This window comes from Strix uralensis, chromosome Z (genome assembly GCF_047716275.1).
Source record: "Strix uralensis isolate ZFMK-TIS-50842 chromosome Z, bStrUra1, whole genome shotgun sequence".
In the NCBI taxonomy this organism is placed as follows: Eukaryota; Metazoa; Chordata; class Aves; order Strigiformes; family Strigidae; genus Strix; species Strix uralensis.
Window position 1 is genome coordinate 37,202,434 of NC_134012.1, and position 17,574 is coordinate 37,220,007.

General features: G+C 38.1%; 1 protein-coding gene across 4 annotated transcripts in view; it reads right to left on the bottom strand.

The window, feature by feature from the left end:
* The window catches only part of SLC24A2 (solute carrier family 24 member 2), a 120,442-nt gene that overhangs the window by 53,788 nt on the left and 49,080 nt on the right, over positions 1–17,574 (bottom strand). For 2 of the 4 annotated variants that reach the window (XM_074856190.1, XM_074856188.1), the window contains exons 3-4: positions 5,487–5,525; positions 4,315–4,423 (exon numbers count right to left, since the gene is read on the bottom strand). In XM_074856190.1, coding sequence (XP_074712291.1) covers positions 4,315–4,423; positions 5,487–5,525 — 148 coding nt within the window. The remainder of the gene's footprint in view (positions 1–4,314; positions 4,424–5,486; positions 5,526–17,574) is intronic. The other 2 variants (XM_074856191.1, XM_074856189.1) reach the window with 1 other exon arrangement.

Consider the following 17,574-nt stretch of genomic DNA (forward strand, 5'->3'; position numbering starts at 1 on the left):
AGTTTTCAACTGTAATGTAAAGTTCATGTCCCATTAAGGAATACCGTACGCATTCATCTGTTACAGTAGCTGAACTCTTACCTTCTTAGAAGCTTTATGCTGAGACCAAGATTTTGAGAGAAGCCCTCCTTGTCTTAGACTGTTCCTTGTCTTAAGACTGTTAAATCCACAGCATGGCCACTCACCTGCCTGAATGCAAAGTGTCAAATATCCAGCAACTCCCACTGATCTCAGATGTTACCGATCTGTCAGAAGTGGGCTGAACACTTTGCAAGCCCACTGATTCCAGACAGTTTGCAAGCTGGCCTTCACAAGGCAGGCACAAGCCAAGGCAAAATGACAGTTGAGTGGAAAGAGAAAAGGAAGGACAGGTTCACAAGTATGTGGTCATATATCAGGATCACTCTTTATCTACATTTTGTGGAAAGTAAAAACTTAAGGTAATTTCTCTCTTATTTAATGTTTTCCTACTTAAAGTCAAGTGCATTTTTAAGAGGCTCTCAAAGTAGAGGTTGTCTCTGACTTCGCAAATGAATTATTCATGAGTAAATATGATGAGCTGGTTTTCTGTAAATACATTGTATGTTAGTGTAACAATAACACTGGGTAGGTCAAGCTGACTTTTAATAGGTCAGCTACATCCTATGGGAAGAGGCTGAAAGAAGGTGGGTGCAGATGAGTGGGATACAATATGAGGAAAGGCAAAGGAAATAAACAGTAGCAAAATGGGGAAAGAAGAAATGAGAGGGGAAGGAGGACAGAAGCATGCCTAAGTGCAGGGGGTGCCAGAGTACCTGTGTATGTGTCAGCTTTGATTTACACCTTTCGCACTTTTTTCCTTTGAGAATGGCACTTTGTAATGTTCTCATATACTCCTCTTGCTGCAAATCCAACAAATACAGCTAATGATGCAATGTTTTTGACCTACTGATCTTAAGTCATCAACTAGCAGAAATACTGAGGGGATCTAAACTGACTAAAATGGGACAGAAAAATGTTCAGAGTGTCTTTCTGCTATTCCTTTGAGTCTGATCTGTACTTACATTAAATGATTTGACCTCAGGTACACCTGGTCCGTCAACTTTCACTACATGAGTGCAACAGAGCTAATTTCCTTTGCTTGCACAAAACTCAAAACTAACATGAATCACTCATTTATTTCTTCACGATGTCTGGGTTTTTTTGTAGTAGGAAAGGACTTGTGAAGTGGAGAAAGACATGAGGGCCAGAGAAAGCACCAGGTAACCCTACATCCTCCCAAATGATGGGTTTATAGGGAAAAGGACTGCACTTCTCAGACGCTTCTGATAATTACTACCCCTGTTTTCAGTTATTAACAATGAAATGCTATCACTTGAAAAATTACTTAGCTAGCAACATAACAGTCTGTTAAAGTAAACATGATGCACCAGTTGATTGTTGGATGTTCATTTCACACAGGAAGATTAAAACACAAGAACATGGTGAGAGTTTGGTAGGTAAAATTCATACAGAGACAAACAGATAACCAGTACTGTATACAGCAGTTACTCCTATCTGTTATCACACATATTTTTGAACTGAATGCAAGATTCAAGTACGATGCCATCTAAATTTGTTAACTAGTATTACCTACCTTGGCTAGTCACTGTAGTTCCAGCAAATTAAAATATGTTTTCTTTTATGGAGGTTTGCAGAATTATCTGAATACCGAATAATGAATGTAGACACTTAAAATTTCAGAATCTCAAGAAACAATATGAGTGTTCACTGGAGATATCCAATACTCCCTGTGCCTGCCTTTCAAACTGCCTGCAGTGCAAAAGATCTTGAAAGCCAAGTCTGCCTACAAATGAGGTGATGCCTCAGAAAAGGTTAATGACCATAATGTGTGACAGACAAGTGGGTGGATTTTTTTTCACATTTCTCCTACACATCTGGATGTATTTGTAAAAAACTAAAACCAGAGTTCCACATGCAAAAATATTTATTGATTGCACTCCTATATTGGCACTTTCATGCTCTCATTAATTAAAACTTGAATTTTGTGAAGTCAGTGCAAATTTGAAATATTAGTTCCTTTGATATTAACACCAACTTAGATATCTTCAAAAACACAGGCTATTTTTCAGTGTCTTCTTGGCCATTTCTTCATGGAAGCTGTGTATTAGAATTCAATATTTACCGTGAATGTAGGTAGGTTTTTCCTTCCTTTTGTATATTTTAATTAAGTGTGTCATTTTAATGAAACATACAGGTGGTTACTACCTTGCACTTATTTAAAGGCCACAAGATCTTTGTACTCCATTTTTTGAAGACTATTAATTCCAGGACAAATATAAGAGTTTGGAGAGGGAAAAAAAACAAACAGTAAAGTATTATGAGCAAAAAAACCCTGAAAAAATTTTACTGGAGTAATTTAAATAAGATTTATGCATCAGAACCATCTCTATCAATCCACATTGATCTCAGGTGTTTTACTGACATAATGAAGAACAGCACTGAGTGACCTGATAAACTTAATTATAATACCTAATTTTCAAAAGTGCTGGGCTTCTACATCTCCCAAGGTGGATTTCAGATTTCAAAACCCTTTTTTCCTGCACTGTCATGAAGGGGGAAGCCTCTGGATCACACTACATGGTGCAAGCTTGCTACAGGGGAAAAGTAGTGAGAAAAAGTCTGAATGCTGAACAATCTAGGTCTAGGAAACAAGTGAAATAAGCTTGAGCAATGGAAAAATACCTGAGAGCTGATCTTATTTCTGAATCTTTGTTAAATTGAAATTGAACTCCAGTCAACATTTCTAGCTTTCTCATGGTCTTCAATCTGTCATAAAGGTTCTGTTCCTGCTAATGAACTCTTCCCAACCTGCTTCTGTTCTCTCTTATTTTTAAAAACTATTTGATTAAATCTATTTACTGCTTCAGATGATTGTTATTTTTGTTTGTGTTAGCACTGTTTGAGACATCACAGATGCATCCATAGTCCATGAGCTTTACTTTAAGGGAAAAGAGGAGTGCAAGGAATGTAACGAAAAATTATAATTTTTCATTAAAAAGTGAAAAATTGAGATTGGAAGTCTTTTATTCCAGCACAGTGAAAGTCTTGACTACCAGGTGGGTAAAGATGAGACTTACTGGGTGCAGCACTTAGAAATCCCGCTCACCTGCTGAGGAAGCCAAACAAATAACTGCAATTAATTTCTTATGTTCTTTTCTGGCATTGAATGGGAATAGATTGGGTACAGTCTGTCGATGACTCCACTCTAAAAGGCAACAGACTTTGGCAGTGAATATTGCAGCATTAACCAGAGAGGCGATGTGAGTCACGATCAGCGTAGAAACAATGGCATGGAGATTGCAAGGGCTAAAATTGCCCTTGTGTTGACAAAATGAGTGTCAGCTTCAGCTTTTGAAGAGGGAAATGGAAAAGTAGATTTGCCTTGTCCAAGAGATACAAAGCAATTAAAAAAGCTGTACACAATGTTGCAATGAGAAACATAAAGGAACTTAAATGCAAGGAAGTGCTACGTATACTTTTTTATTGCTGAAGTTTGGAAGATCTCACTGTCAGTAATATTTTAAGTCTCTTTTTAGTCTCACAATTCCTTCACAAGTGCTATTTCTCAAGACATTTATTATTACAGCAAGAAAAGTCCTACAGAGAGAGATTCACCAGATAAACACCTGGCCTTGAATTTTTTTGGAAGTCTACCAGAAGCTGAGACTCAATCACCCCACAGTTGCAAAACAATCATGGTCTTCCTGCTAACTTCTCAAAGGAAAAAAACAAACCTACACCACACTGGGATAAAGCAAGCAAACTGTTAACATGCATGTAACACAGAGGGATATTGTTGCATTTTTTCTAATGTCAGCATTAAACCACATGAAGTCAAACCAGCAGAGTATCATTCTTTTCTGTATTTCATATGACAAATTACCCACCATTCTGGCTTTTTTTTTTCCTGATATACTAAAATCAAAACTAAGAAAGAAAACAAAAAACCCTCTACAAAAGTACAAGAGAATAGAGTTTTTTTAACTTTTAAATTGTTACTGAAGCCAGAGATGAAGCAAAACAGTAGTTATGATATGCATCAACCAAGTGATCAGTTTTAGTTAGCACTGCAATGAACACATTTCCTAAGTTGCAAGTCTTGGTGGGAGTATGTATACCATGCCATAAGAGTGCAAAACTCTTTCAGAAAATTCAGACACATTCAGAAAAGACTGGTGAAAGCAACAGAAATTCGAAAAACAGTTTCACAGGGAGAAGGGAAGTATTTGTTTGATTTTGCAGCAGAAAACAAAAAAAAATTAATGGGAATACCTTCAGCAAGTGGGTCAAGTGTGTGAATCATGAGCTGGAAGATGCTGTTCCTCATTAGACTGTTGTGGAGAGATGCAGAGCTTCCTCCCCGCTGGAGACGTGGCTTTGTCTAGGTGGAAAAATAAGGGAAAGAATTTAGGGTTTTTTGTTTTTTCTGTGGAAACAGGTCTGAAACATTATGAATTAATCTCACATCTCACTACAGTGAAATATTTTCAACAATCACCTATAGGAGATTATATTAAACTATACACTGTATTAATCATTGCCATATGCATAGACAATTTCTCTGGAGGGGATGGATCATCAGATTAGTCATTACTCTCACAGGAAAAAGCAGGGAAAAAGAATACCCTGTGAAAACTCTTAAAGTGTTAAGAAAATAAAAACGTTATACTTGCATCATGAAAAATTCATAATTTATTTCTTTTTAGAACCTTGTGGTTGAATCCCTGAAGTGAGTTCTAATTTTTATTGTTTTGGTACATTGAAAATATGCATAATATCAAAATTATAGAGAAAAAGGGCAGAGAGTACCCTTTTTCAATGGCAAAATCCTAAAGGTCAGTCAGAGTGAAACATACATCTCGCTTTGGTTCAATCCATTAAGTACTGGTTGCAAAAACAGACTGTGAGTGTGGAAAGGCAGTGCAGACACCTAGAGCAATGGAGCTAAGATACAAGCATCTTTTACCTGCTTTTAAAGAAATTTAAAACATATTCTCAGATTCTTTTTCCCATGCCATTGTCTAGTACAATAATCAATGCATTTAATGTATCCCATAGAGTAAGACTGCTTTGTGGATAGCTGTCTGCTTGTTTCAATAAAAAGGATAATCAGACCCAACAGGCTGCTGACTAATAAGACCCTGAAATCCAATTATAGGGAAAAAGCAACCTTGAAGAAAATAGTATTTTGCAATAATACATGGTACAAGGATTAATCTTTGGTGTCATATAAATACTAAATGAAAAATGACAGAAACTGAACACAAAAATTAATTCACTGCTTTATCTTTGGAAAGAAATTATTTAAATTCTACTAGCAGCATAGGAGGGGAAAGAAATCCTAGTAATTTAGAAAAATGCTGATGTCTGCCAAATCAAAGTAAGATTTGTCTCACCATCCTCCTGAGAAATAAATGCTCAGACACATACTAATTGCTGCCTACCGTCAGTGTTTGGTCATCCTTGTCGCCAGAATTAGGTGACTGCATGAATGGGAAAAAGAACAAAAAGAAGTATCAGATGGAGCATGCATAGAATGGAAAGGCAGTGAAACACCACAGATGTCTGATTCTATGAATGCTGTTGTGATAGGTTTTTGTTAACCACTTGAATTAAAGCATCCTAGTGATCAAGTAAATCAGAGTAAATTCACACTGCAATGTTGTAGGAGTCTTCTATTCTCGTCAGTTTCTTGGACAGGAACTGTTGTCATTTCTGTGCTTGGCACACAGCAGGGAGGCTGCAGATCATGATGCTCACTTCATACAATTCTGCTGGGAGGGAAACTCCCTGTACATCAAACAGTTTGAGAGAGCGAGGACTGAAAAAGGAAAAGTGGTAAGAAAGCTAGGATGGACCGACTGTTTCAATGGAAAGCCTAAAAAGGAGTAACATTACTTTGCTATTTTGCAGGAACGGACTAGGCAAGAAAATGAAAAAAGGTGTTGCAGTTTAACCACTCCCCGCAAATGGGCATTTATCCCAAACTGGCAGCTCTGGTTAAGGGCAGGCAACTTGGCACATACTGCTCTGCCATGAAGGAAAATGAGACAGTGGATGGATTTTAAAGGCAATTAATACTTTCAAGCAAGTGATGTATCCTGGAGATGATTCATGATTCTTATGTCCTATACCTAGAACAACTACAGCAGAGCACATCACCAGGAGACACTTCTGAGGAAGAACAGAATTTGCACTGAAAACAAGCAAATGCAAAATTTTGTATCTGATTTGTAGTCCTGAGTCCTGAATTAAAGTATTAATTCTTTAACAGAATTAACACTTGTGTTAAACAGGAAGCCAGAACTTTTGTCATGGAATATGTTTCTATTACAGTTTGAAAGTTTTTCCTTTTTCTAGTCATTCTGCTTATCCTGAGGAAGTAAAAGAATAACCAGAACTGAACTCTTTGTCAAAAATTTACACACACCACCTAGCTGTGAATATTAACTTGAAGAAGAGATAATGAGGCAAAGAGAAGATCTTTGTTCTTTTAAAGGAACTACCTGTCACCTCTGAAATTAAGACTGCACTCCTGCAAGAAATGGTTAGCAAAAATAGGTTTTACACCTCTATTGAAGACAACCATCATGGAAAGAATTTTTAATGGAGTAGAAAGAAAAGAAAAATAAATTACAAAATCTGTGTTCTAAAATGTCATTTAAACAGTGGATGCATCTTAGAAAACTTTTGCATCCTGTGTGTATATACATATCTATGTATAGTGTGCATGCACATGCTGTTTAAGATACAAATACACACACACACTTGCAAATCCATGATTTGTTTTCGCATAGTTTGAGGGACCTTCATGGGAGGGAAAATTTATCTTGCAGCTAAATTTGCAAGAAAGCAAAAAGGACAAGCCAGGAAAAGTTCTTCTTGTCTCCAAAGAAGCGATTTAGGACAGTCAAGTCTTAAAGATCAGTGGGTATAGTTACAGAAGTTTGTGAGATGTGGATGAGTGTTCAGAACTAGAACTTTAATAAAAGTTTAAAAAGTTATTATTTGGGAGTTTGAACTTTTAAAGATAGGAAATTTGTTTCTTAATTTTAATATTGAAAGACATGAGAATATATATTGATAAATCTGAGTAATTTGTCATTTCTACCTGGCAAAGGGCTGAAGAATGTCACTTTTCTGACAGCCAAGAGGAGTTGAGGGTATTCAGCATGCCTCAAAAATACTAAGCATGCTCTAGGCTTAATATAAGGGCATTCCTAAAAAAAAAAAAATTCATGTTGAAGAAAACACTGTTATTTACTTAAAAGGGAATGGGATGAAGGTGCACAAATGTATAAAAACAACTAGATGACAATTTGTCCCATGTAATTTAATTTGTAAAAGATAATTATGTTATAAAGAGAAAGAATAATGAAATACATTTTGCATATATGTTAAGGAAATAAAAATGAAAAACACATTTGAAGTAATTTAATTCTTCATTAGTATGGAATGGGATATAACACCATGAAACAGATTTTTTAAATAGTTTTTTCCACACATGATTACTAATGTAATTGTTTCTGAGATTAACTTGCCAGTCAAGTTACATCCTAGAAGAAATGTTCAAGACTGGAATATAGATAGAATTTTAAGGCAGACGTGCCTCCACAGTTTTAAAAACAGGAATGTAAACAATGGTTTGACATTTTGGTGAGACTAAATACTTATAATTCCTGGATTATCTCCTGGATTAACAATAATAATACTTTAAAATAGTTTTAAACTATGGCAGTGAAAAATTAATTGTGGTGTTGCTGTTTACTACATGTAATTGATAATTTTGTCCCCTTAAGATGGCAAATTAAACTATTTTCCTATTGTTTACCTTGAGTTTTGCATTTACATGTTCATTGCTATGTAATTTGGGTATCGCACACTGCAAAGCATTATTTTTCCCTTGTATAAATATTTAGTATTCAGACATTTTATACACCCTGTTAATTTAAGACAACACTTAAAAACCGGTCCAAGGTTAAAATAGTTGTGTTTCTTTGCACTGGGAGTGAATACTATATATGTGGACATACTCAATAGTGATTTCTTTAAAGAAAAGACACATTTTCTGTAAAGATAAATTTGCTCTTAAATCATGGCTGCTCTTGCATGTTAGTTCCCTTAGGATCAGAAAGATACAGAATTCCATGTCATCTGTGCATTACATATATTTCTGAAGGAATTACTAGTAAAAATATTATCCTTTGCAATTACATGTTATAATTTGTTTGAAACCATGAATGTATTAGTTTTGCAAAATTAAAGTAATGCATTCTAGTATACTCTCTTACTCAAAAGTATCTGGGGCACAACTTCTTATTTTTATGTTTTTATCAGAATTATAAAAAGACTAATCATGAGACAGTTCACTGATTTTTTTAGACAATTCACCAAAATATTTGTTCATTCTCCTGCATGCCATGGCAGTATGTAAGAGTTTGTCCTTCCTCCTGCCTGTATTGGTTATTGTCCTGGGTTTGAGTGAATGGCCAGCATTTTTGGTAGCAGGGGAGGGGGTTACAGTGGTGCCCACCTGTGAGAAGCTTCTCAAAGCTCCCCTGGCTCCAAGTTGGACCCATCTCTGGCCGAGGCCAGGCCAATTAGCGATGGTGGCTGCACCTCTGTGATAACATATTTAAGAAGGGGAACCTGGGAGGACGAGTTGGAGTTGTGAGGAGACGTTGAGGAGAGAACACCTCGGCAAACACTGAGGTCTGTGGAAGAACGGAGGAGGAAAGGGGTGAGGTGCACCAGAACAGAGACTCCCTGCAGCATATGGTGAGAGAGCAGGCTGTCTCCCTGCCATCCATGGAGGTCACTGGTGGAGCAGATGCCGATTTGCGGCATGTGGGGGGCCCCACACCAACCCAGGTGACTGTGCCTGAAGGAGGCCGGGACCCTGTAGGAAGAAGCCCCTGCTCTTGTAGTTTGGTGCTGAGAAGATTGCAACACGCAGGGGTGACCCACACACCCATGGGAGTGACTCATGTCAGAGTTGGTTTGTGGAGCACTGTCTCCTGTGAGAGGGGGACTGTGCTGGAACAGTGGAATAATACCAGAAATTACCCACCTTGACATGGAAGAAGTGGCAGGACTGACCGCACTTCCCATTCCCTGACCTCTCCACCTCTGGGGAGGAGGAGGTAGAGATACTGGGAGCAAAGGTGAGGAAGGGGTTGGGGGAAGGTGTTTTCAAGATGTGGTAAAGCTTCTCACAGTCCTACTCTGTTAAGTGTTGTTGTTGTTAGTGTCTTGTATTAAATTTATGTTCTTTTTTTCTTCCCCTAATGAGTTTGTGTTTTGACCATGACTTAATGGATAGATCATCCCTTCCTGTCCTTATCTCCATTCCTGAGCCTCTTGGTTTTTTTCCCCTTCTCAGCACTGGGTGGGAAGGGGGAAGTGAGCAGCTGCATGATGCTTGGGTGCTCTCTGAGCTCAAACCATGACAGTGATCATGTATTCACTCCATCTTTGCTAAGTCTTAAAACATTTTATTTCAGGAAGAATCAAAAAAAAGTCTACTTGTGATGAAGAAACTGTCTATAATACCCTTTTCACACAGCTCTTTTTCTTGGTGACATAAGTCCATCAGTGATTAAGCCTGAAATCTTCCTTGACTTCTTGGGGAATGTGTGCTCTTGAGAAACAGGCTCCTGAAGTAATTCATGCAAGAGATGATGCCTCACTAACTTCATGGCGAATATCCCCATGCTTTCCTTTAAAACAAAGGGCATCATGACAGTCAAATGAGGAGCAGAATCTCTAAAAAGCTCTATGTATTTGATAGAGAATATCCTTGTTAATAAAAGATGGCTAATAACTTGAATAATTTGATTGTGTATTCCAAAACCAGATCAGAGAGCTGATTGCTTGCAGCTCTAGCAGTTGCTGCTTTAGTTGAAGCTTCCACGTTACAGTTTCAATAGCCTGAAACAATTAGAGAACTGGACTGCACACCTTCTTCTCTTAACATGAGAAATGCAGGCTGTCAACAGCAAGTAAAAATGTAACTGGATTCCAACACCCCTTCTACAGTGTGGGGTCACATCTCTTTCCTGCTTGCTAAATCTTTTTCAACTATAATAACTAATTTTTTTTTTTTTTTAATCAGCTTTTATGGGAATAATGAAAGTTCATGATGTTTGGTGCCTGGCAGTGTGGTGCTGAATGCAAAATGGTGTCACTAATCACTGTAGAACATGAGCCCAGATAGGGTTTTGCTAAATTGTATCAAGATGTTTTATAGTAAAGGACTTCTGCTACTCTCTCTCCCTCCTGTTTTCAAAAGAGGCATCTGGACTCTGCAATTTTATACCTATCAGTGAGTCACTGCTTGTCAGTCCTGAAGTAAATTACAGGTGACAGTTTTCTTGGTGCACAGGGCTCTCTAATCTTTGCAAGACACTTATACGTAAGATCTGCATTTTTTTTTGTTAGGCTGAACTGCAGAAAAATGAGATGCATTTCAGAGGCAGCCACTGAACTCAATTTAGTTGACTTCAGAGCGTCTAGATCATTTCTAAAAATCAGTATCCCAAGGAGTGCTAGCAATGTACTTGGAATAGAACTGCATTTATTTGAAATTATATGACAAGTTAGGTTAATGTATCAATCCAAATCAACAAATTCAGCTAGACAGATTTCAGAAATAAACTCAATGAGATTAGTGAAGGAACAAAAAAATTAAGTAAGGTATTGTTTTATCTAGTTATCTTAATACTTATGTCTTTGGATTTTACCAAATTATAATCCCTTAGACCTTCTTTCTGTGAATATCCCAAAACAATCCCATGTTATAACCCTTGCCTACTCTACTGATGGGTAGGCTTTATATGGTTGGCAGGGAGCTGAAAAGTGCAAGTCCTAGTGGTCTCAATATACTTAAACTAATATTCTTCTAGATATCTGTGGAACTAAAAGTTGACCATCACCACCACAGTCTACAGAAGCTCTGCCAGGTACTGCAATGGGGCCAGTATACTTACTAACTGATGGTGATGCATCTCATTGCCCACTCTCTAGATTCACTATGTAGAAAGGCTGCAAGTGGCTGTAGGGGAATATTTCTGTATTTAAGCTATAGTAAACTGATGGTAAGGATTTTAACTTACATATTACTGCTTAGTAGATCACTACCTGAATCTGGTCTATGAACTAACACTGAGTACAGAACCTTGGATCTCATCCAAAACAGAGAACAAAAAAGCTTTAGTAAGCACACTGTAGAAAAATATACTAAAATTCCCTTTCACTTTGTCTGCCTTCTTCATTCCTTTCACCTTTCTCTTTCCTAAAATTAAAACAGGGAGTTCTACCTAAAGAAGCAGACTTCTGTACTGTTGAAGAAAATAAATATGATTCACAAGAAACATATCCAAAATTAAATTGAGGTTGTAAGCTCGCTTTACTCATGAAAATGAAGAATTTGTTCAATTAAGCTTGAACTTTCAAAGACATTGAGCTAGACCATCAGATTTTGAGATATCTGGCAGCATTTACAACTGCTTGTTTACATGTACCTAGTGTGAAAGTTGTAGCCCTGGGCAAAATACATCAGCTTGTTCATTCGGATCAGTTGCCTCTTTTATGTCAGTCATGCAATTACCCAGTGTACATACACATAGTGAATCCTCATAAATGCTCACAAGAGATCTTCTGCATCTTAGCTGATTCAAGCAGTGACAAATGGATGGTTTAAGGTATCAGCTGCTAAATCACATGCTAATATTAGGTCAAGTGATTTAATTCCAGATTTTTATGCATACCATTACATGAAATAGGACTCTTCCAGTCAGTCTGTAGGACCAATCATATATTTAGTCATTTGACATGTGTGAGAAAGTCAGAGTCTGCCCCATGTCTCTTACCTTCTCTGAACTTGCTTAAAGTCAGGTATCTTTGGCTTAGGATGGCAGTGTAATAGCTCAAGCTTAAAGACTTGATGAGTTTTTAATCACCTTAGTGTCACAAGTAATTAGGCAGTTTTAAGTTGTCCTCTTATCCTCATTTCAAGACTTGTCAATGAAGTAACTTTTTGCTATTTTTTAAATTATATACAATAGCACCATACCTCTCTGTGTCTGTGTAACATTCAGGGGGACAAAAGAATCTTTAATAAAAAAAAACAAAATGCAAAAACTAAAGCTAGGTACTTACAGCAGTCATTAGATACTCACGCACACAAAACATTTGTTTACAAGTGACAGTTTAAGTACCTCAGTATAGATTTATGTGGCTAGCTTTAAAATACCTGGATTTAAAGTGTTTAATATGCTGCTTCTTCATCAACAATAGTACATAGGAAAGCATTAGTAAGAGTTCCAATATTAAGATCTCAAAATTTAAAAAATGTCTGAATTAAAATCACCCGTGAAACAAGCTGCAAATTCTGGGCAGGGGGCTGGGAAGGTTTTCAGCTGAACTCCAACTACACCATAGAGACTACTGACAGGAGATGCCTGCTCTTCATTTCTTAGAACTCAATCAAACATGAATGTCTTAGTATGAAGCCAGCAAAAAAGCATTTTCTAGGACTTCTGCTTACCTAAATACACAAAAGATCTACTACAGATTATGCAGGATTTAGAGTCTGCCTTAAAAGTAGTCACAATAATTCCCAGAAAGTGTTTGACAAATCTGAGTGCTTGCTCATGCTATGCCAATTTGCAACTACAGAATAAATCACACTGCAGTAAATTGTTGTACATTGCAGAGGATTCATCACAAGGGCAAAAAGGCTGCAGTTTCACTGCCTTTCTGCCTCCAGCATCCTGGAGATCCTGAAGAACATGGGCAGCTCCAGCTGCAGAGAAGAACCTAGCCTGCACAGCCTGTAGGGAGGAAATGCTGAATATGGGCATCCTCAACTGCCCTAGTCATGTCCCTTTTCCCCCACACTCTGCTTACTTCTCTGTCTTGTTTCACAGCTGCCTCTCCCCTTCAGGTGACTTTTTGTCTTCAGGGTCTCTGCCAACTTTGTTGTCAGGTGGCAGAAACTCACACTGGATCTAACACTCAGCATAGTGACTGCAAGAATGTAATGAAATATGAGAGGGGCATATAAGACAATGAATGATATTGAGAAAGCCAGCTGAGCATTGTTAATGGTTGTAGAATGCTAGCCCTTAAATAAGACAAAGGGAAAGCCTTGGCATGCTGTATCTATTCTATAGGACCACTTTTTTCATGAAACTAATAACGTTTAAAGTGTTCGACCTCACACATTTTAAAAAAGAGGGAGCACAGAGAAAGGAAAGCATCACCCAAACAGGTAGGATGATACTTAAGGTGCAAATGTTTCAAACATTGTGCTTCAAAATGTAAAATCCTCATTCACTGGGAGTACACTGCCAGCTCTAACGCGGCAAGACTCTGAGTGTCAGTTTTACATCAGCCTAATAGGCAAAAGTCAGCAGTTGGCTTTCGTTCCCCCATTTTCCCATCTGTAAACTAGGAATAGAACCACCATTTGTAAACAACTTTGTTCTGAGGAAGAGGGTAGATTGCTTTAGGGGCAGGTTACCAGATATGACTGCCTTCCCTTCAACAGTTAGCTGTACTCTTTGGGTTTTGCATCTTCTACTGAGCACAACACACATATTCATTGCAATAAGCTACAAAGTAGAACTTTTCTGAGAGCAATAGCTATGAGATCAAAATGTACCTCCTGCAATATTTTGTTATCTAGCAAACATCAAAGATTTTTTTTTATTTTTGGACTGTTTATGTCTCTAAGGTCTGAGACTATGGGTATACAAGATTGTATGACAGTCAATGCAATCAAAGCACACAGAACACTTGTACTTTTTACATCCAATAGGATGTTAGACTGATTCTTCAACATCATAAAAGGAAAACCAATGAAAATATGTGGGTTTATTTTTTTATTCATCCACTAACTGGATTATATTACACTTTCTCAGTTTTAAAATGTGAGACTAGACATTAAATCTGAGGCAAAATGAAGTATTACTAAAAGCAAATAGCTTAATTTTGCATGTTTGACTCAACAGTTTTTCAGGACTGTCTTTACAACTGATATTGAATGTCATCTGCCTTCATCTTCACCCTTCAGATAACCACTTTCAGCTATTCTCACCACTGTCTCTTAGGTCTTTCTGATCACCTAAAACATGCAAATGCCATCTAAGGGTTTGTCATACCTGGCGAGGCTGTAAGAAAAGGTAGGGAGAAAAACTGTTAAGAATAAACAGAAAAGAAACTTTACAGAACAACCTGCATATGAGACACCAGCACTGTACTGCCAGTAAGACTGATAGAGCTGTGGATGTAAAAGCAAGTCAGAATTTCCAAATTCCATCTACAACCATAAAGCAAAACAAGTTGTTTTCTTCTCATTAGGTGAAGAAAAAAAAGGATCACATTAGCTTCTGTCTTACTCTGATTCCTCCTGCGTTTTAACTATTTTTCCAAAATGTTCTGCTTTCATTAAGATGAAAGAGAAGATCTGTGGCTTTGAAATCAAGAGTACCCCTGTATGCTGGGATTCTGGACACCACCAGGCATGTGTTCTGGAGAATCTGCAGCATGCACATGCCAGATTACTTTTAACTCCTTTGGAGCCAAGAGATGAAACTGAGGCGGAAAGACCTGAATGTTTCTAAATGCAGAGTTACAACATCAAAAACTTAAATGAGACATCCTCCATTTTGACTCTCTGTTTGGACACCTCATTTGGGGAATTATGTCCTACATGGCATAGCAAAGGATAGACAGAAAATTTTTGTGTTCACCCTTCATCAGCCTGCTATTTCACACTGCCTTTCATACTATAGATTTATCTCTGCAGCTATGAACCACATGCCTGCAGGTAAGCCATTGCTACACATAATGCAGAAACAGTGGTTGTGCTGCTCTCCTCTGCAAAGCCTGGTCCTCCAAGAACAGCTTCCTATTATTTAAGGTAAACCTACAGTGCCAAGGAGAATTCCACTGTGATCAAAGAGAATAAAGCATTAGGGGAAACAGACACTCTGGAGTTAGGGAGGAGTGAATCATGGAAGGGTGTAGTAGGAGACCATAGCTACAAGAAAGCATGAGAGAGTTCATGGTGAAAAAGAGAGGGTGGCAGCCTAAGAAGCTAGCGGCCCTAGATCAGGCTTTTATCCGCCTTCCACTTCTCTTTCCGATTTACAACCTAGGACAAAAGCATTTCTTTACCTCCAAGGTGCCAGGTGAGCTTCATTGCAAATCATGAGATTTCTCAGAGACTTGCTGAGATATGTTATTTTGGATACCAGCCAAAATCACAACCTGCAAGGTCTTTCAATTAGAAACTCACGGTAACTCCATCCATCTTTTATGTAATCCAATTTCACTACAAAAAAATGTAAAAGTCTGGTTTCTCTAAGCACTGCAGGAGACACAAGCAGGAGACCATGCCATTAACCCCAGCTGTAAGGCTCCATTTAACTAACAGTTGCTCCCCAAATGCTCAGTCCACCTCTATCTTTTCCTCTCATGATTTTAGCCCTGAACCTGTGCATATTTCATCATGTCTTGGACTTTCCCGCTGCCTTTTTTCCTCCTCTCTCTTTGGCAGGCACATCATGCAATGCCCATGGAAACCCAGTCCACCATGAACACCTCTTTTCCAGGGACTGTCACACCTCTTTATCTGAGATGGATGCTCCTACTGTTTCAGTTATCTGCTTTCATTAAGAAGTGTGATCATAACTATCTGCATTTATCAAGGAGAGGGCTATTATAACCCACTGGTTTCAATACTGTGCAGCTCCACTAGGCTTTCTTCAGTGTAAAAGGTACAAGAAAGGGAAGGATCAGGGGAAGTCTTTACAAAAACTATGTCCTTATGTTAAGTGAAGTCACCATGACAGAAGGGATATGAAAACAAGACTTGGACTTGCATAGCAAAGCTGGGCCCTCATAATGAAATACACTGGGTGTGAATTCCATTAAAATAAATAAGAATACTTTCTGATCCTCAGTATAAATACTTTCTGATTATTTAATAGACAAACTCCAGTTCCTGTGGCTATATTCTAGGTTGGCATGTTTTTGGCTTTAACGACATTCTAATGTAAATCCATGTTTCCAGATAAAGCACATACTGCCGGATCTACAAAAATCTGGTTCCCTAGGATAAACCTTTAATACAATTAAATTAGTCACATAAAGAAAATAGTAACATAGGGCAAGGTACACAGGAAATCATTATGCACTTTGCAGTCTTAAGCTGTATGGAAATAATCCATAAACTAGTTTTTGGTTCTACAGAAAATTCTCATTGCTATGAATCTAGACACTTCGGTTTCAACATGACTCTGCAAGCATGTAAAAACTTCAGTAAACAATGCACACATGATTATTTTCACAATATTCACTTGAAATTTGGCAAACTGGAGTCTCTATCAAGATAACCAGTCAGTAAACATGTTTCTCTCATGTGGGAATTTGTGAGGCTACAATCAGCATTTTATGAGTTTAAGACACTTTTTCTTATATTGTGTTCTATACATGGTCTTTTATGTTAACCAGCTTTTGTGCTTACAATGGTGACCAAGGGAGTCACAGAGAACAAATCCATTTGATTCTTGAAATATCATCTTTCCATTTGTAAAACACTGTGTGGCCAGAGTGAGAGGAAACACAGACTAAAACTCTCTTAGTCTGTCTGCCTCATGTTTGTTTTACTGGCAATTTTATTGTAGATATCTCTGTGCATATACATTTTTAATATGCTTCATAAATAGAATTCCTGCAGTCCAGCTGTGGATGTCTATGGCAGTATCTGAAGAGTGCTTTTCATATTAATATTTTCTTTTCTTTTAATTCAAAACTGTACTTATTGAATGAGAAAGAATCATTAAAACTGTTAACTGTGTTTCAGTGTGTTTCAGCATCTGAGAAGGGTCTGGTAGGGAATGGGGCCCACACTCACAAAAAGGTGCTGGATTCATTGGCTCATCTCAAGTGCATCTATACCAATGCACACAGTATGAGCAGCAAACAGGGGGAGCTTGAAGCCATGATGCAGCACAAGAACTATGACATAGTAGCTATCACAGAAACGTGGTGGGATGCCTCACACGACTGGAGCGCAGCAACTGATGGCTACAAGCTCTTCAGGAGGGATAGGCAGGGAAGGAGAGGTGGTGGAGTGGCCCTATATGTTAGAGAATGCTATGAGAGCTCAGAAATCAAGTATAGTGATAACGGGGTTGAGAGTGTTTGGATTAGGTTAAGGGCCAATAAAGCGGATCTTGCTGTGGGAGTCTGCTATAGACCCCCCAACCAAAGCAGTGAGGTGCATGAAGCTTTCTATAAACAGTTGGGAGAAATCTCACGGTCACTTGCTGTTATTCTTGTGGGGGACTTTAACCTCCCGGATATCTGCTGGGATCACAGCACAGTGGAGAGGGAACAATCCACGAGGTTCCTGGAATGTGTGGAGGATAACTTCCTCATACAGCTGGTGAGTGAACCGACCAGGGAAGGTGCCCTCCTGGACCTGCTTCTTGTGAACAGGGAAGAGCTTGTGGGGGAGGT